Consider the following 21781-nt stretch of genomic DNA (forward strand, 5'->3'; position numbering starts at 1 on the left):
CTTTATTTATAAACTGTATTCATTAAGCAGACAAAAATCAAATATTTTAAGACAGAGGCTAAAATCCAGTCAAGTGCATCATTTAAATGTCTGAATGTATGTACGTGGTGAAGATCATATTAATTTTTTATTGTCATTCAAGATAAAAACAATCAGTTATTTGAAAACAAAAAATTTATAAAAATTAACAAGCAATCGTTAAGGTGCCTCTTGTCCATAATTTAATTAGCAGGTTTGTGGAAAATGTGTTTACAGCATCCAATCTATCAGTTCCAGTCAGAAAGAAGTTGATGAAATGATAAGAATAATAAGTAATTCAAAGGTATTGCACAAAAATAATTGTCCTTTGACTTCTACTTTAGATATCTCCTATGGTGATTGGATTATTGGATGCCTTTGTAATTTTTTTCACATTTTAGACAAGAAAAGTTACATAAACACTTTAGGATACACATAGAGACAAGAAAAATTCCAATTCATCTGATGTTTTTAATCAAAACTGTTTAACCTAGTTCCATCTCAAAGCAAAATGTAAAGTGAATGATATCCAAACTGAAAAGAGAAAGAAGCTACTGATCACAGGAATAATAATTGCTTACTTTCATAAGTATCCAATACATGTGTTTTATGGAGTGCCATACATAAAGTAGTGACTTGAAAAGGGGTCAATTCAACTGAAGTAAAACCATGTAGAAATGAGGATACCAAAATTGCCACCCAACAGTGACTAGCAACAGTTTCTCCCATGACTTGCCAATAAGTCACTTGGGAAAAAAATGCAAGATGAAACTAATAGTAATAGGAAGAAGCCTAAAGGAGAGAAACTGTTCTGGATATATAACACAAAAGAGTTGTAGGCAACCGTACAAGAAGACATTACACATGATTAGAATTAGAATTAGATTAGGTAACCACTAAAGATAGAAGAAGGTGGAAAGTTTTTGCAAGACATGAATCATCTTACTTGAAGCAAACAGTACTGAAGGGCTAAAAATGTCAATATAAGAAAAAAGTACTTCTGATCCAAAAGGCAGAAAAATAGAATATGCAGCAAGGAGTTAATGAGAAATAAATAAGAATGGGTAAAGTCAAACTATAATAAAACTTAATAAAATGAAATAAATTATTTTGGGATGTAAAAACAAAAAATGATAGCATTCTGAAGATTATGTATGAAAGAGCGAAAATGGACAAGAGGAAGGCCACGTACAAGGTGGTCAGGAAATTTTCAAATTAAATTAAAAAAACTGAGGTATATCTGCATAAAAGGTATCTGCATAACAGCATTAGCGAATGACCAAGTTAACTTCAAATGATTCCAGTGAATCTTAATTCAAAATAAGAAATTTATTTATTTACATTGTAACAAATTCAAAGACGCAGATATTACTAGTGTTCTGTTATCAGTAAAACAAATAATAAAGTGATGATAGATAAATAAGAAAATAATGATTACTTGTAGCACTTGTGGAGGGACTTGAACGCCAAAGCTGTGAATATTAACTGGAGCAGCAGTTGTAGCAGCAGGAAGTGTTGGACCAATCATGGCTTGGTGATTTTGCTGTGTAGCAGCTGCAGTTTCTTCTGCTCTTCTTCTTTCTGCCTCTCTTTTCTGTTCTTCCTGCAGCTTTTCTCTTTGCAGCTGCAACTTTAGCTGAGTGCGTGATGTTGGAGTTGATGTTTTAAATGTAGGTGGACTAGATAAAAAAAAACAAACACCGCTTCTTTAGAAAATATTTTCTAAATAACTTATTGTGCAAGAGTATGTGTGTTGATATGTTTTCTTAAATCAATAACAAATTACAAATGCAAAATAACTATAAATCAAAATGTCATATCCTATAATTCTTCTATGACCAAATGTTACACAAATAAAATAGTTACATTTCAGCATCAATGTTTAAATTGTTCAGATGATTAAACTGAAAATAATGCAATCAACAAGTTTATATTTATAACTTCATATAAAATAGTAGAAGAACTAACATGGCATTGTTACATTTAGTTACCAAAATTGTGATAACTAAAATTTAATTAAACCTGACAGTTCATACTCAATAAAACAAGGAAACTACACAGAAATGAGATAAAACAGAATGAGTCAATACACACATTTAATATTACATGCTAATGACTGAACATTTTCTGCATTCCCAAATATTGTTGCTCTCGTAATGGAACTTTGAACCAAAATAAAACGAGTAAAGAGGGGACATGATTAGCAACAAGATTCAAAAACCATCGGCAAAAATTGTCAAGAAATCAATTACTATAAAACAAATTAAAGAGCATAAAGTGTCAATAACAAAAAGAAGCTGCAAAGGAATCGCAGTGAAAGTTAAAAGTTATTTTAGCTGAAAGTTTTTTGTAAATTGTTAGCTTTTACAGACTTAGACTCTTACAGAACAGATTCATTGTGGAAATTCACAGCAGAAAGAAACTTACAAACAGAAGAAAATTAATATTTCACTTGTGTACACTTTTGTTGTGTACAAATGTATACATTTGTGTTTGTTAGTATATTGAAATAATCCATCATGAGTTTACTAAAACCTAAACAAATACAGAACTCAATAAAAGAAAAAATTGTGAAAAACCAACAAGACGAAACAAAAAAGAGAATGATGGAATGGAAAGTAGAAAAAGAATGTTTAAAGCAGTGAAAATGGAAAAAGAATCAAGATTATAGATTTATAATGTGAGAAACCCTTTTATGCATTTCTAATATGATGACTGTAAAATGTTAGTTTATGATGTTAAACCTAATGTAAAATCCAATATACTGGATACAACTCAGTTCTGTTGATGCAGTGACAGAGGAACCACTTCTCCAACATACCTTACAGCTCCATGAGAAAGAACCTCAAAAACATATAGCATTTATACTCGATCATGAACTGTAATCTGACAAACACATCAATAATATTTATGAAGAAAACAGATTTATATGCAAGATTTCTCAATTGAATATTCTCTGAATCTAGATTTACATTTATCACAACCATGCAGCTATGCCATTAAAGTAAACACTGCAAAAAAATTGACTAAATTATAAAATTACATAAGAATAAAAATAGGAATAATAATAAATACCTATTAGTTAATGGTAAACCATGAAGCAAATGGCTGTCTTCAAAAGGCAAAGTACTATCAATAAGACCAGGGTCCATATCGAGTATCATTCTTAAATCGTCATCAATACCGACGTGAAGGCATACAGATTGACCTCGATTTCCACCACACTTACTCACATTATCCTCAGACCTCATCATCATCATTTTTTTAATAACAATTAAGTATCACAATTACTTTAACAATTTACAGTTCTGATATCTGAGAACTATAATTACAATCATTAAATGTAACTGGTCTGTAAACTTAATGTGTTTTATAATATATATTTATAGACATAGAACAACTTGTAACATTCACATTAATGAATGAATGCATTAGCAAGCAATAAGACAGACAAATATTTAATTAAGTGGTATTATGAGGAATCAAAATTTAGACAACTCTACTGCAATGGTAACTGAATCAAGTAACTGCCAGCACAAAACCTGGATTAAGGAGGGTTCTCTGAGAGAGAAAGTAACTATTTAATATTATAACTGGTTAAAATGTTTACAAAAAACTTTTTTTTGAAAAGTTAAAAAACATTCCTATACAAGCAAAAAGAAAACATGTGAACTATTTAAATTTGGTAACACTTTCATAAAAAAGAATAATTTTGTTTGATTTTCACAGCCAACCAAATTGTGTTCTTAAAAAAGTCTCCTATTATTCGTCATTGTGTCAAAATATCAAGAAAAAGCTTGATCAAATAAATAAGGTAATGGACTGATTTATATCACATTGTACTTTCAAGCATTTAAATAAAAATTAATCATCTAAGTATTTTAATAACCAATCTTTATTGCAAATAAAAAGATTTGATTTACATTTTGTTATAGTCAATAAAAATAATTTTAATACTTTTCACTGTTTTAAAAACACAAAACTATTTTAAAAAGATGAAAGAGTTATGTACATTCGAATGGAACTCTAATACTTTGTACATGCTTTAAACTAACAAATATCTAGAAATAATAAAAAAAAAAAAAACGTAATCGATGTTTAAGGGAGGTTAGACACTGTCATTTCCAGTATTTCAAATAACAATTAAATTGATCTATTTCAAGCAAAGCCATTCATCTTTAAGGTGTTCATTGATGATCAGTATTTCTATTTTTTACTGATACTGAGGAGATTAAAAATTGTACTTTAAATATAAGGAATACACTCTGTGGGTATTGATGAAATTCCTACATTATTTTAAAAGAAGCCAAAGATGTTGTTATGTTAGAAGCCGAAGTTATTGTCCCTCATAAATTTAATTAATGAATCTTAGGACTAGGTTTTTGGAAAAAGAATGGTTTTTGAGCAAAACTGTCAACTAAAAAAGTCATTTACCAGTTCAAAAAAAAAAATATTTTAAATAATGTAAGTAATAAAAAGATTCAGTATTTAATTTTTTGTGATCTCCGTAAAGTATTCCATTTATAACACATTTTTTTACTGATGAAAAATTTTGTACTAGAGTATCAGTGGAGCTGCTTACAATCAGTTAGTCATATCTTACAAACTGTAAAGAGGCAGTTAAAATCATAGAAATGCATAATACACATGAGAAATGTAGATTCTCACATCAAGAAGTAGAATGTGGAATGAGCAAGTAGTATCCTCAGTCCTTGCTTTTCTTATTGTTAGTTATGGCTACCTCAAAATCTTCCATTCATTGTTACTCTCTTCACAGATGACAGAACTGTATCTCATATAGCTGAAGATAATTATTTAAAAGGGATTGAAAATTCTGTGTTAAAAGTTCAAAAAATTATTCATTGGATAAATTATGATCATCTAACTTTAAATATGGATTAATCCATTGCATGTACTTCTCAGGCAGATGTAACATTGCTAATCAAGTGGACAGAATTTCCATTATTGATAACTAATACATTTATTGATAGGTCCCGCGTCATGATGCAGAAAACAGAATGCCAGAGATAGAGTCCTTAGCATTACTTTAGTCTTCTAATTGTTTATTAATAATCTCCCTCAAAATCTTGAGCCATTCACTGTTACCCTCTTTGCAGATGGCACAACTGTATCTACATCTGATGATAACTATTTAAAAAGAATTTTAAAATTGTACATATGCAATTCAAAAACTTATTCACCTGCTAGACTGTAACCATCTAACTTTAAATGTAGATAAATCCATTTAATTATACTTTTCAGACATAACATTATTGATGGCATACATACAATTTCTATTAATATGAGGGTCATTCAAACATAAACTGGAATCTGTTTACATAGCTTTGAAATTAGACAAAATTAAAACTTCTTCAAATCTTTCCCCTCCTAAAGCTTCTTTCAGCAAAACAAACATGTGAAAATCATATGGTGACAAGTCTGGACTGTACGGTAAGTGTTAATTAATTTTAGCGAATTCATCACCACTCTAAGCTGTTGTATATGGCCGTATGTTGTCAAAAAGAAGAAGGACTTGCAAATCGGTTGCTGGCATCATTTATTGCAATAAGGAACCCTGACCTCTTTAAACAACTGGCAGTAGTATGCCGCATTTATAGTCTTTCGTTCGTGCAAGAAATCAATCAGCAGCACACATTTCGAGTCCTAAAACACAGTTGCCAGAACTTTTCCAGCTGACAAGAGCGATCGGTGTCCCCTCCAAACTTATTCTCCACGCCATACTTGTTCTCATGCTTTTCAGGGCACAGTGATGGACCAACACTTCATTGTAGGTTACAATAGGGTCCAAAAATGCCTCTTCTTTTTCAAAGTGATTCAAAAGCCACCGATAGATTTATCTCAAGACATTTCTCTCTGCCTCAGTGAGAAGAGGTGGAACCCATCTCGCCGACAATTTGATGTATACAATAGTGTCTGACAACAATGTATGCACACTCCCAACACTTATAACCACCTATGATGCAATTTCATCAATGGTTATGCAGCGATCTTCTTCCATAAGGTCACAAATGACCTGAATGTTACTACTTTGATCCTGGTCCATGGAAGATTCATGACTTTTGTTTTACACTGCATTACAGCTCTTCGAAGTTTTTTGGCCCAATCAAAAAATTGAGTTTTTGACAGAGTAAGATCTCCAAACTGTGGCTGTAGTCGAGTCAAAATTTCAGAGGATTTGACACCTTCAGGTTGGTGAGAAATCAGATTATAATTCGTTGGGCAATGGACTACGGTACCTCCGCTCAGACATAATGCTACTGACGTGATCATGACCTCAGGGAGTGGCAGGCTGGTTGTTCAACCCACCGGATTGGTCTAGTGGTGAACACGTCTTCCCAAATCAGCTGATTTGGAAGTCGAGAGTTCCAGCAAGTCCTAGTAAAGTCAGTTATTTTTAAACAGATTTGAATACTAGATCGTGGATACCGATGTTCTTTGGTGGTTGGGTTTCAATTAACCACACATCTCAGGAATGGTCGAATTGAGATTGTACAAGACTATACTTCATTTACAGTCACACAAATCATCCTCTAGGTATTATCTAAACGGTAATTACCAGAGGCTAAACAGAAAAAAAAAAGGCCGGTGACTCCTCTCCACTTATCCAACTACCCGCAGTGCACCACCACATTCACTGCTCTTTCTCAGTTCACACAGCAAAATTACGGTTTATATTTGCATAGCAATATTTCTGTTGTTCACAAAGTGGGAATTTTTTTATATTTTGAGATGATAAATTCTCTTGGGATGATGAAATTGATTTTGCAACAAAATCAAACTGTACTGTTTTGCTGGTAAGCATCTCAAAACTCCATCAAGTTTGTCATCATTATCAAATATTTATTATGCTTTTGTATATTCTTTTCTGAAGTATATCATCTCATGGGGCTCCCTCAAAAAATCAGACGGGTTTTCTTTCTAGAAATAAAAATGGGTTGTCAGATCACTATTTAGTGTCCCACAGAATGTGTAACATGTAGATGATATTTAGAAAAATTAAATATGTTAACTTATCCTTATGTTTATATTTACGAATGTGCAATATTTGATAAGAATAATAGTCACTATTCTTAAAAAAAAAATAACAATATCCACCTCTATCAAACCAGATAACAAAACTGTTTTTGTGTGACTTAACAATATACTTAGGCTTAGGAGGAAAAGACCTTCAATAGCCATTTTACTAAATAACAAAACAATTTTAAAAAATTTTCCCATCAATTTATTTAAAATACAGTAAAAAGACTTTCTTTTACAGAAACAATATTACTCTGCGATGAATTTTTAATTAAAAATTTGACTTTTCTGCATCCCATTCAATGTGTACATAAATATGCACTCAAAAATTTTTCTTTAAGATCTGAATTAAGAATTATTTTGTAGTTACTTTTTATATGTAGTATCTTCATGAGTTTACCTTACCGTTATTTCATGTGTTTATACATTTTAAATAATTAATTTGGATTTTAACCTCTTCTATTTTTTGTTTTATAATTAATTGTGTACTTTGTGATGTTGTTCTGATCAAGATTTTACAGCGTTTCCTTTGATCCACCCAGGCAAGTGCTGGAACATTCCTTTTTTGTCTGTGGTGTGGCATATCTACTCACCTTTATGTGATCAATATAATGTATTATACACCTATCAAAGTAAAAAATTCATTTATTTATTTACCTAATACTCAGTCATAAAAATTGAATACCCATTCATCGTTAGGATAGCTATGAATTTCAATATACTCACATACAATAAAACCAACATCAATATTATGTCAGAAACTTATTATAATATAATAATAACTTATTAAATACTTTATTTGGACATTCAAATTTCCAGGAAATCTAATTACCTGGAAATCACATTAGATAACTGGCATTATTGACAATGGCAGCGAGATCTTCACTAAGGAAGGTGCTGATAATTATTTTCAAGAGGTGTTTGGCATGAAAGTATCATTAATTTGAATGAAAGTCATTGAACAATTTTAATAAAATATCTCTGGTTATAGGCGGAAAATTAAGTTTTTGTTTCATATTACAGCTAGAGTGCATACTAAGGTCTATAATTAAAAAGAGAAATGATCTTGTGAAGAAAATTTTTCCAGATATCAACTCTGACATTTATACTATAGCTGTCAATCTAAATGAATGCCACATTGAATAGTTATGAGAAATAAAAAGTAATATGCTACAGGTTTATACCTAAAACTGATGAAGAATATGATTGGATATAATGAAATTTTCTCCCTGAAATAGTAACCCATTCCCTCCACAAATTTTTAAGCCTAAAGCATTTTGATTCAACAAGCTGCAATGGCAGAATGAGCATGACCAAAGTTTACCATTCAGTGAAAGCATACGATTTAATACTGCGGAATCTTGTCAATTTATAGATTGTAATGAAACTTTACCACAAAACAGATAAAATATTTACATTGCAACATTTCATCCTTAGAATGAATACTATGTTTACTAAAGTTATGAAAAAAGTTTTTGATATGGAAAATTAAAAATTTTGTTTTTAACCAAATTAAGTGAATTACAATCAACATTTTTTCTCATACAATTTATGGGGGTAAGCTCAAAGACCCAACATGATTTATTAATTAAACATACAGAAATAATTATGTAAGTAATAACATAATTTTCAACAGTCGGTAATATTTTTTTAAATGGACAATTATGAAAAACAAAGTTACAGACAAAAATTATGAACATCATGTCCATTGCTACAGTGTGTACAAATGAGATTAAAAAATAGGTGTCATAAAATGACAATAGTGTGTGAATTTTGTTCTCTCCAGGGCTCTTCTATTTGCAATTAATAGATGCATTGTCACTGTATCAGAAAGAATTACAATTGTAATTGCACATGTAAATAAACCTTTAAATTAACTTAAAATATTTTGCAGAATTTTTACCATATTGAATGACTGTGGGTTTGAAAAGAGTTCTACCATATGTCCAGAAGCGGAAATAACTGTTTTTAGTTTTTTCTAGTTTAACTGTTAACTGTTTTCTTTAGTAAACATCTGTAGAAATATGTAAAAAATGTAAACATTGGGACTCTTTTTTATTACTGGCTATCAAATGTTAATTTTTTTTTTTGTAATAGGTAACATAAAACAAACAAATTTAAAATGGACTATTAATCAAAATTTTTAAGATTCATCTCTGATGAGGTAAGTGATCTAAACTCAGAGTCAATATGTAAGGAGTCATCTTTAACCTTACATAATATAAATTTTCTAACTACACGATAAAGCATTTATCATCTATGATGAAAACTGAATTTATCATTATATATATTTATATTTATATAAAGTGTTTATCATCTATAATGATAAACGCTTTGCTTGGAAGCTTCACAATTTGCAAAGGTATTTTAATGGGGTAAACCTGTTAACACTGATAGTTTACGGTAAAAAATAATGATTTTATTAATATCCAGTCTGTTTAACCGACAGAAAGTCGCATATGTAATATTTTACCAACAGAGGTTTCAGACAAGATGCTTACGATAGATATCAATAGGTAACCCTAAATGGATTAAATGGAACAAATTATATATAATATATAATATTATTTATATTATATATATTTATATTTATATTATATTATATATAATATATAATAAAGTGTGTGTGTGTGTGTGTGTGTGTGTGTGGGTAGAAAGCTAACTACTTTTTCTTTGGTAAAAGCAGAAACTGCTGATCACCCTTACGAAAACTATATGGGATCGACCACTGGTATGATATAGGCCAGTAAGTCACAAATTACTGTAATACAAAAATCCTCAATCTGAACGCGCACTACTCTATAACACAGGTGTTTACAGACCAATTAAATATTTTATTCAGACTTCAGAACAAATATATGTAAGCAATAGCACATAAAGACACAAAATTAACAATTACAAACTTATTGAGATAAAAAATTTAATTGTCTTTAACGTCACATCGTTCAATAAAAAATACGGTTTCTGGGGAAACAAACGAAGTTAAAATCCACCCCTATTTATTATTCACTAAACAAATTTCCAAGCGATGTAATTTTCGACACGTTAACTTACTCGTACATTCGAAACTGTAAATAGTAAATTAATTTTTTGAAATATCCTTCTGTTCGATGACGGTCGAAACGGATTAAAGTGCACACACGCATTATATCCACCGATATTCCCGCTTTGAAGTGTACATCGAGATCGACTGGCAAGTAGTCATAATATCGTACGGGTAAAAACAGAAGGTATCACTTCCCTCCGCAAAATACACGCACGCGCGTGCTCTCTCGTCTTTGGACGTGTAAGTACGAATACACACAAAGACTCGCGGTTATTTCTGCACTCTTTTTCTGTTAGCGGGCGCCGACCAAGGTGAATCGGGATAATTCTAGAAACGTATAGTCTACATACGCAATCCGAAACGACCTACACAGAAATATTAAATAAAAAAAATATTAAAATTGTTTTATCTTGAAGTTTAATCGATAATATTTTTAAACTTAATTTAAACTGGTGCTACTGGATGAAACAAAGTACGAATAACTAAAAAAAATAATGATGGAAAATAATAAAATTTTTTAATTTTTTTTGAAACCCGGCTATTTTTTAATTTCTCGGTAAAAAAATGAAGATATCAACTTGATTTTTTGCGTGTGTGATCTTCATAAGAATACCTAAAAACAATTCTTAGATTTTTTGAAATTCGACCTTGAAAGGAACGAGGAAAGGTAAAAAATTTCGAAAAATTACTGCAAGTTTTCCCCCATTTCAGACTATACTAAACGAGATATTCAGTAGAATTGGATTTGCAAATACTCTTCACACAAATATCTAAAAATCATTCTCAGGTTTTTTTTTTTTTTTTAATTTCGATCTTTTAAGGACTGCGACGATGTACAGCGCGGCGGCTCAACCAACACATCCCAACCCCGTAGGAGGAAGACACCCGCCTTGTGACGCTTCCGGTCACCCCCCCCCCCCTTTCCGATGATTATAGCTCAACCAACACATCCACTGTTACTGTATGTGCGACACAACTGGCTGCACTTGCCTCCGGTTACTTGATTAAAAAACATAAAATAAAAGTTGATCGCGACAAGAAAAGCAACTAAACATGCAGCGCGGGCGAAGCCGCGACGGGAATAGTAAATATTAAAAAGATAATGTATGTATACAGTGTATCACAAAGTTCTCCCGGGAATTTCATGACTAATTTTACTCGTGAAAGTAATGAAAAAAAGTTCATATAAACATATATTCTAGAATGCTGCGTTTGCGAGTTACGGCTAGTGAAAGATTTTGCTCGGATTTCAGCTACCCCGGTGAAATGAGTAATACTGAAATTTTTAGAACTTAATTAAAGGACAGAATTTGTAATTTCTTATGGTTTTTGACCTAAGAAATCGAATTAAATAGGTCTCAGAACCGCATCTGCAGTAGTTTTTCAGAAATCTGGGGTGAAAACCAATAAATTGTGGTAAAAAACTTTGTGTTTTGTGTTTGACATACAATACTTGGTTAAATGGGTAATAAACACGTAAAATATTTTTAAAAAACTTGTACAGTATTTAATTCTGAACAAAATGGTGCAAGATAAGTTGAATAAAACAAAGAAAAATTCGAATTTTATTTAGAAACAGTACATTAGACCAAAGTGCATCATAAGTATCGGTTTATAATAAATGTTCAAAAATTAGCCTGCCATTTTCAACAGATTTCTTGGTTCGCTTCTGTACTGCTTTTGCTACTCGTTTTAGTCTTCAGAGTTCCGAATAAGTAATTAAGATATCCAGACTCAAAATAATGCAAGTATTTTTTTCCCAACCCTTTTTTTTCGTCCCGTTGTTAACTGAAATAATAAAACTTCACGAGTATATAACTATTTTAAACACTTGATTCAATAAAAAAAATCCTATCTTTACTGAGAACCAAGATAACAATTTAGACAAAAAAAGGGCAGCCACATTGAAACCAACCTTAGATTTTTTTTATCTCAAACAGCCGATAAAATTCTGTTACTGATCACTTAAAACGTATACTTTACATAACATATTAATGAAGCTATAGAATATTTAAAATTCACTAATGGGAAAACATTGAAAACAGAATAATTTTCTTGTGTAATTTCTACATTTTTTTTTAAAACTAAATTGCAACTTACAATAATAATGCAGGAAAAAAACAAGATGTTATGGTATTAAAATCAATTATCTTCATCAAATTGATCACAATATAAGAGGGATATCTCTAAAGTAAAGACCGCTGGGAGATTTCTCTCCTTAAGGTTGGCGAACCTGTGTCGTTTATGGCCACACTAGTAATGTACACACTGCATTCTTGTCTGTAAGATGTCGTATTGTAGTATCTTTGATTACGTGTGAGTTATTACGTTATAAAATGAACAAGAAAATCGATGTTGCCGCCGATTGTAAAATACTTCATACGTTTTAAAACCATCAAAACGTTAAGCCCGTTGAAATTCATAGGCGGTTGGTTGCTGTGTACGGTGATAATGTAATAAATGAAAAAAAAGTCCGAAAATGGTGTGAAAGGTTTAGAAATAACAGAATTAATGTGCACGATGAAGAACGTTCGAGGAGGCCCTTGATAATCATCGAAGACTTGTTGAAATGCGTCGATAATGAAATCAGGAAAGATCGTCGCTCAACAATTTCCGACTTGGCCCTTCTTTTTCCTGATGTTTCAAGAGCTGTTATCGGTCTCATTTTTCATGACCATTTAAGCTTCAGAAAGGTTTGTGTACTTTTGCCGCACGTCTTAACGGAACATCACAAAAAAAATCGGAACGGGATCTGCTTTGGAATTTTTGATGCGCTACACAAAAAAAGGTGATGAGTTCCTTAATTTAATTGTTACCGGCGATGAAATATGGATTTCTTATTACACGCCAGAGAGAAAACGGCAGTCAAGTGAATGGTGTCATCCCAAACACCAACCAGATCGACAAAGGTCAAGCCACAGCCATTTGGACGCAATCTGATGCCCACAGTCTTTTGGTATCGGTTTGGCATACTGCTGATTGATTTCACGCCACGTGGAACGACTATAAATGCAGAAGCCTACTGCGAAACTCTACGTAAGTTACGGCGCACCATTCAAAATTGGCAACGTCCTGCTGCACCATAATGCACCTCCACGTTGCAGGCCGACACGGGATTTACTGAGAACATTTGGATGGGAAATTTACGATCACCCACCATATAGCCCGGACTTAGCTCTTTCTTATTATCATTTGTTTGGGAAATTGAAAGAATTTTTTTGAGCGGTAAGCAATTCGCGGGTGACGATGAACTTAAAAATGCTGTTAATCGGTGGCTAAATGGACTGGCGGCAGAAGAACACGACGAGGTTATATTGAAGCTCGTGTATCGCACGATAAATGTCATATTAATGTCGCGATTATATAGAGAAGTAGTATAAGGAATGTAGTTTAAAAGAAATAAAAAATATTTATAAAGTTTTCAGAATAATTTTTTTTTTTACAATGAAACTGTCTTTACTTTAAACATAACCTCTCGTATTATTTTATTTATTTTTTTATGACGCATATTAAAAGCATGTATAATATTAACTTGAATATCGTTAAGTTATTGTATCAAGAGCGGATTTGGAATTGGCTTAGAGAAAACTCCTAAATGCCTCACGATGTGTAATTGTTTTCATGACTTAACGAATGTGAAAATTTAAGAAATTTAGAATTTAACTGGTGAATGAAGAAAAAAAGATTACTACCGTCAGAAATATTAATTACTAAACATAACGGTATTTCTATTGACCACAAACCGTAATTTCTGGCTGTTTTATTAGATGAAAAGTTCTCGTAGGATGATCGAAATGATTTCGTTTGTAACAGAATCAAGCGGTACTGTTTTGCTCTGAAGCGCCTTACCAAAACGCTAAGCATGTTATCATAATTAAGAACTTATTATGCCTACTTATACTCTCGTACAAAGTATAATGTCATCTCTTGGGGATATCTCAAAAAATCATATCGAGTTTTTAAGAAACAAAAATGTCCCGTCAGATCACTATAGGTATAGCTCCCGTAGGAATGACTTATGTAGACCTATGCTTAGAAAATGAAATATGTTAAATTATCCTTCTGTTTAATTTATGAATGTGCAATCTTTGCTAAAAATAACGGTCACTTATTCTTAAAAAAAAAAATAATATCCAATTTTACAAAAGAGACAAGAGAACTGTTTTCGTATAACTCAATGTATCACTTCGGCTTACGAGAGGGTCTTATTATGCTTCCGTTGCCATTTTTAATAAATTGCCGAACCATTTGACAAATATTCCCACCATTTAAAAAAAAAATACAATTAAAAGATTTTCTTTTACGAGAATAAGATTATTTTGTTGATGAATATTTAAATACTAATTAAAAACAAAACAAAACTATTTTTATCTACAAACTGCTCAATATGTTCATAAATACGCGCTCAAAATAATTTTTAACAGAATTAATTGGTAGTAATGTTTCATATCTTATGTATTTCTCTTAATATTATTTCATATGTTTTATATTTAAATAATTCGTATGGTTTTTAAACGCATTTTTTTATCTTATAATTTGTTTTTATATTTATAATTTATTTTACGTATATTGACGTGATGTGATATATATTTAATGTGTCTTAATATACAGATCAGAATAAAAATGTATTTATTTATGAGATGAGAATAGATTTACACAGTAGAATTTTTATTTACAAATGTTATAATCGACATGATAAAGTGCAAAATTATATAATATATCCATCCAGGTTATCGGCCTGAAGACCGATCAACATCATTCTTAGGTAATACTTATTAAACAAAGTAATAAAATTAAAAATTTAATACGTACAAAACATTACTAAAGAATTGACTTTTTCTGTTATTTGAAATCATAACAATTTTTACAAATTAATAATACAAAATAAACTGAAACTAATTTTTTCGTAAGTTTTACTAATAAATGCAATAAACTTTATTAAACCATCGACAATAATATACCGAATAAAATAACTTTACTGTCTTTTTGAATTTTCAAATAGTCAAATCTTAATTTGAACGGTTTCCTTACAGGCAGCAAATTTTTCTGTTACAGAATGCGACAGAAGTGATGAAAATCAATTTTTTTTTCAATTCTACGATCTCTATATCAGTTCCACATGATATTACACTAAGATTCCTAACAATTACCGGGTCACAGTCTTTACTTTAATTATGAAGCCATCTATCTAGGTACAAGAAATAGCAGTCGCTTTTGTTTTATACGAAACCAGTCCTTGTGATGAACAACAAAGTAAAGATATGTCGTTGAATACCATCTCCATAACGTAGTATCATCTCCATTTAATAACCGGCTTAGCAAAAAAAGATATATGGAGATCGCTTAGCTCTTATTTTCCTCCTGCTACACATATCAGAGAATGTTAGATTTTCTTAAGAACTGTTGTACAGTTTATTTATAGAGATGTTAATCTCGAAACACATAAGCCATTTAATAAACTGGTAAAAAAGTGTTTCACAAAAAAAAAATAACATCGGTAATCTCATTGTTCAACGAGTAAGAGAAACAGAATGATAGAAAGTAATCTGTTTAAACAAGTTAAGGGTACATCATGACTATTCCCGAATACCTAGCGGTGGCCACGAGTTGAACGTACATGTTACGAACAACAATAGGCCGACAAATGTAAGTGAAATGTAGAAAAAAAGAGTAAACAACACACTTGCTATAACAATGAACTAATTAAAAAGTAGAGGGGTACAATCTGCCAAAAACAGAATGTGAGATCTCATGGGAACACGAATAGCATTTCTATTTTAGTAAAACAATACAATATACAAATATATATAGTTTAACTATTGTGTACACACACACACACACACACAACCAACAGCAAAAGAATTTCTCAGGTGTGAAAATAAAGTATGGTATTAATTTTAAACCGCATCGGTAACAGTCTGTTGATAAAGGTCAATGACAAAGATCCACCGAAACTGTACGTCGGATTATATCTATATCTACCATTCAAAGCACGTTGTAAGAAGAAATGATATAAACTACTTATACTTTTGCCAGAAAATAAGAATTTTCTGTTATTACGATAAATCTGTAACGAGAAATTTTAGTATACTTACAGTACAACTGGAATAAATCAGATTAAATGCTAACATATTGCGTAAACGACAAAACTTGGATGTCACTATAAATAAATCATCATCAATCAGCTCAGCTCACACTAGCTGGAAATGGGAATAAATACGTAAAAACGTTTTCTTAACAGAAAAAGTTTTCCTCGTGAATTTTTTAAAATTTAAATTAATTAAACTAATACGCTTAAATTTTCCACCAATGTATCTTAAATAACTTAACCGTAATGGTAATCCAACTTTTCACGAGTCATCATAGAAATGGCGTAGACATTTTAAAAAATAACGAACATCCCGTGCCAGACTTACCGGGAAAGTGAGGAGTTAAGCGGTTTCCCACTGCCTTCGCAATGATGCAGATACTATTCAGTCGTGCTAGAATCACCTTCCGTGTTCACTGTATAATGAACATCATTACTCCCAGAAAAATTACAGAAGTATTACACGACAAAGCCTTAGCGATTTTCATTGTACGCATTTAATCCGCTACGGTAGATGTTTAACCTTACTGTTCTCTTTCTACTTGTATATTTTATTTGATATGACCCTCCTTCAATCGATTCCAACAGGAAAATCTTCTCCATACCGACACAAAACCGTATTTCTTTCGTAATCGTTAGGAAGAGGAGTTTCAAGATTTATATTCTGAAGAAAATAGTGTACTGTAATAATACGCTGTCAAGTATGCACTTCAAAATGAACATAATTCTACAGAATGGAAACTGTTTATATAATGTAAATCACCCACCCTCTAGTTAACTCGGAAATGATTCTTTTACCTCCATTACATATAAAATTAGGCTTTTCAAAAACTTTATTAAGGCGATGGTTAAAAATAGAGCTGTTCATAATTTGAAAGAAAAATTTCCTCGTGTTGGCGACGCTAAAATCGAGGAAGGAATTTTCGTCGGCCCCTAATAAGAAATTTGATTAGCGATAGGCAATTCGAAGAACTGTTAAGCCGAGTCAAAAAGTCAGCGTGGAGGTCATTAAAAAGCGTTATACAAAACGTTTCAGGAAATCATACATCCCCCAACTACTGTGACAGGGTAGCTAAATTATGTTATAGAAACACGGGGGTATAGAACGTCCTTAAAAATTAATTTCTTGGATTCAAACCCGGATTTCTTTCTGAGCAGTCGCGGCGCTGTCAGTGACGAGAACAGGGAATACTTCCACCGGTCGTGGAAACAGGTAACAACGACAACGGGGAGCAGAATGTTAGCAGATTATAGTTGGATGCTAAAGAGATGTCAGATGGTAAACACAATTTAGCACACAACACTTATGAAAACAACTTAGTATCGTTCAACTTACATTTTAGATAAGATGAATAGCGCCCAGAATGTATGTTATTTCTTAAATTTCTTTCAAAGTTTACCTATGTATCAAAAAAAAAAAAAATGGTGGGTGATGGATTAAAATCTATTTACCTATTTGAATTAGTATCAAAAGTTCTATTAGGATCACATATTTTGTCCTTTATGGGAAAAAAAAATTAATTCTGTTCCCCATTGTAATTAGCTTTATTTTATTTTTTAATACAGAAACTTTGCCGCTGTACTCATCTCAAACTTGGATAATTACATGTAATATATACTGTTATCATAATGAAAAAGATTTTTTTTACATTTACTTGTTAGGGATAAGTTTCAATTTATTAAACAATTCAACTAAATAAAATATTATAACAACATATCAGAAACGAATATGAATGTACTTTGCATAATGATATTACTTAATCCAAAAATTTTGACAATTTGTGGTGAACAATAATGATCAAGATGTAACCTAATAAATGCACATAATAAAAGCAACTGTAACACTCTTTTTAAAAAGATTAACTCTCTGTAGAACGACAAAAACATAATTAGATCTGTTCCCTCACCTAGATAACCGTTTAACTTTGTTATGCAATATATATGTGATATCACTAAAGGGGAAAAACTACTTAAAAAATTAATAAACCAAAAAAGTAACCGATTGATTACACTTAACTACATTACAGATTACATTAGTACAATTTATTGCTTATCTTTAAAACAACATAGTTTACTTTGCAATAAAAAAATGAAAGAACCTATTTGAAATCAGCATTAAAAAACAACCAATAAAATTAATTGCTTTGCGTTATTAAATCATTGAAGCAACAGGTCTAGAACTAAACTTAAATTATTCATCAAATTAGGGTAAATGAATTAAGTAAAAATGGATTATTACAATAAACTGCTTTTTATTTCCTAAAATATTAAATAAATTTTTTTCCCATAAAAAAACATGCATGAGAAATTTAATAAGAAATATTAAGAGTAAATAACAATGAACAAAAGAAGAATGCTGTAACATCTATAATTTAGAACTACATTATTTAGTTAAAACATTTAACTACTGAAAAAAGAAAAAACAGTTACACATTTATCAAACAAAAATTCTAATAACAAAAAAATATTCAAGGTAAATAAAATAAAATTAATCAAAATAAGTTTAATATTTTAATCTTTTAACAGACGACATCATCAATTAGATGACACAACTGATAATTTAATCGTAAATAATCAGGCAGAACAATTATCAACTTGTTTCAAGATGATTACAAAAACCACACGATAAATATGCTTAAAAATAATTCATTTATTGATAACTAAAGTACTTCACTTCAGCGATAAAATAAAATTTTACGTATGTTCACTTGTCATTTAATAAAGTACCATTGATTTCTAAGAAATACAAAATTCTGACATGTGATCCACAATTACCCATGTTTCTAATGATTTATAACAATAGCAAGACTCACGTAAGTTATTATAATTAAAGCCACACTAAAAAAAAACTGCGGTATAAAACCCATTGAATAGTAAATTGATAATGAATTAAAAATAAAATAAAATCCTTCTAAGTAAAATTTTTACCTTTATAGAATGGTTACTAATAAGAGAGAAAGTCATTTACCAGGGAATTATTACGCAGAATTAACCACAATTTGATTACAGTATCCAGTGGAGAAAAGAAATTAAAGGTAAATAGAACAAATTATCTGGAGTAAATAATTACCAAAGCATCTTCAATATACATAAAGCAAACTCAGAAAACTTAATAAATTGGAGAATTAAATGGACAAATATGCAAAATAATTTCATGAAGGAATATTGATACTTCTGTACGACAATATCAAACTAAAACACGTGCAGGAGAAGGAAGTAACAAACTTGTTAAAAAAATGCTGTATCTATATTATTCACTGGATTTTTATGGCAAACTTCACATCTTAGATGATTCTCATAATGGTGGATGATATAATGAGTAAATATAGAATAGAAGGAATAATGCTAAAATTACTAATAACACTTACTACCAACAAGACTGGGTTTATCAATAATTTTTTCTTAAGAATGAATGAAAAATTAAGCGAGATCTTTTAAGGATGTGAGAGTTTACAGGGGTAGTGACATTGGATCAAAACTCTAGTTACTTAAGGAGATATTCTTTTAAGGCAAAATAATGTACGCCAACTCTATCAAAATTGTTCTAGTAATAGAAAAATTGGGAAGACAAAGCCGCGAAAAGATAAAATGCAAGGTGACAAGGTTTAAATATAACTCTATTGACCAGACTGTGAACTATCCACTTCTCACATGAAAGGCAAACACTAATCCTCTACAATTCTGTGACACATATCATGAATATATCGGATGACAGCTATAACAGAAAGACTGTAGGAATTCATATGTGAAACTATTTCACTATTCTTTTGCCGACTAAACTTATTCAGATAGTACTGAGACTTGAAAACTACTGAGATTTTTAACCACTCCTGGATACAAATACAAGTTCTGAAAGAGATTGGAAAGAAATACTGGTAGTTTCCAGACACAAGAAAGTAAAAAATCTAATTTCAGTAATTACAGAGGAATCGGCCTCTTAAAGTTGGTTACAAAATTTACGTAAGAGTTCTAGCTAACCTGCTCATAGTTGAAAATATTTTTTAAACTGCTCTGACAATTGGAAGTATAGTTGTCAGTTCACACACTTCAGAACAGATGGCAGGCAATGCAGCATCGGCATCGCTCCATAAAGTAGTAAGTAATGTTATTATATCCGTTTCTAGTAATGAAATAGTAGTCATGTATATATGTAGGGATATTTACCAATACTAATTATTGTTACAGGCTTACTTAATCAGACAAGAAAAAAATATCATAAATAAAATTCCTTTATTTATTTTATAATAATAAATAAAGACTATAAAATATATATTATATGATATTCTTCCCTATTTGATCAAAATAACACATTTTTAATTAATAAATTTCAGAAGTAATTTTGTAAATGGTGGTTATAACCGATCCATAACAATTCTAAATGATTAACAATATGAAAAAATATTAAAAATGATAAATTAAATATACTGTGTACATAAGTCAATAATAATTGTTTAGTAATGAGCTAATTAAAATTAATAATTAAAAACCACATACCTATGATTTACTTGTAATAACAAGAAGCTGGTATGAAATAAGACCACAGAAATCAAACAAACTGTGTATGGTTTGTTACAGACAGCAGACATACTCATATTATTCGTAACATTGTCACGCTGCTAGAGGAACATTAACAAGATAATCAGTTCTATTGGTTGGTAGTACAGTTACTGATTACTAACTCCGATTTATTCTAATATACTGGATAGTAAGATGATTAGTGAGAACTGCTTTAAATAGTTTACATTTTCTGTAACTGAAAGTAAATAACTGGATTCCATATACAGAAATCTAATAATAACTTTTGTTATTATTCATATGTGGATTTATAAGCACTTATAGTGCTTATATTGCTAGTGCTTATATAATGCTTATATGAAGAAGCATTTATAAGCACTGTCACCAATCTTGAAGCTTACCTCTGTAATGTCAAAAAATGTTATAGATCTCATTCTAATATCAATTTATTCTAACATTAAACGTTCTCTGAACAAGAATCTGTATAACTAATTATAGATAAGCCTATTTGATTTTTTCCAACAGTTAATTTCACGCCATTTAAGAACAGGTTTATAGTTGAATAAGTATAAAAAATTTAAATATTACATCAAATACACAAATATGATTTATAGAATAATTCTGCATGAATAGTTTATTAAAATATTTTAAATAATAATGTTAAATTAAATTCAATTTACCTAATCAAAAATTTCATTCAATCCAATATTTACATCGTTAAATCTAATAAATTAAAAAAATATTTAAACATCCTAGTAATTCCGGAAAAAAATAATGAATGGAATCGGTCTGAAAAACGAACATTAATAATATAAATTACAAAGTATGAATGTCGTGAAACGAATTATTAAAATCGGTGTTTCCATTTTGATTACGATCAACCATTTTCCAAAGAAATTACAAACGTTTTTGTTAAGACTGTCTATCATGTATTCCTGACACTTGCAATTATTTTTTACTTTTTTCATTTTTACCATTTTTTACTTTATAAATAATAATAATAATAAATATAAATTATCTTAGCAGAGCTGAATCAGCATCAAATCCATAACATAAAACACACAGTATCTCTTAAT

General features: G+C 30.5%; 1 protein-coding gene across 3 annotated transcripts in view; it reads right to left on the bottom strand.

Annotated features, from left to right (window-relative positions):
* Positions 1–21781, bottom strand: part of Mitf (transcription factor Mitf) — a 137103-nt gene that overhangs the window by 103529 nt on the left and 11793 nt on the right. The window contains exons 1-3 of one of the 3 annotated variants that reach the window (XM_075362894.1): positions 9960–10277; positions 3094–3340; positions 1457–1697 (exon numbers count right to left, since the gene is read on the bottom strand). In XM_075362894.1, coding sequence (XP_075219009.1) covers positions 1457–1697; positions 3094–3278 — 426 coding nt within the window. In that variant the 5' untranslated portion in view covers positions 3279–3340; positions 9960–10277. Of the gene's footprint in view, positions 1–1456; positions 1698–3093; positions 3341–9959; positions 10278–21781 lie in introns of those variants that run through there. The other 2 variants (XM_075362895.1, XM_075362896.1) reach the window with 2 other exon arrangements.

Source organism: Lycorma delicatula, chromosome 4, assembly GCF_047948215.1.
Source record: "Lycorma delicatula isolate Av1 chromosome 4, ASM4794821v1, whole genome shotgun sequence".
NCBI lineage: Eukaryota > Metazoa > Arthropoda > Insecta > Hemiptera > Fulgoridae > Lycorma > Lycorma delicatula.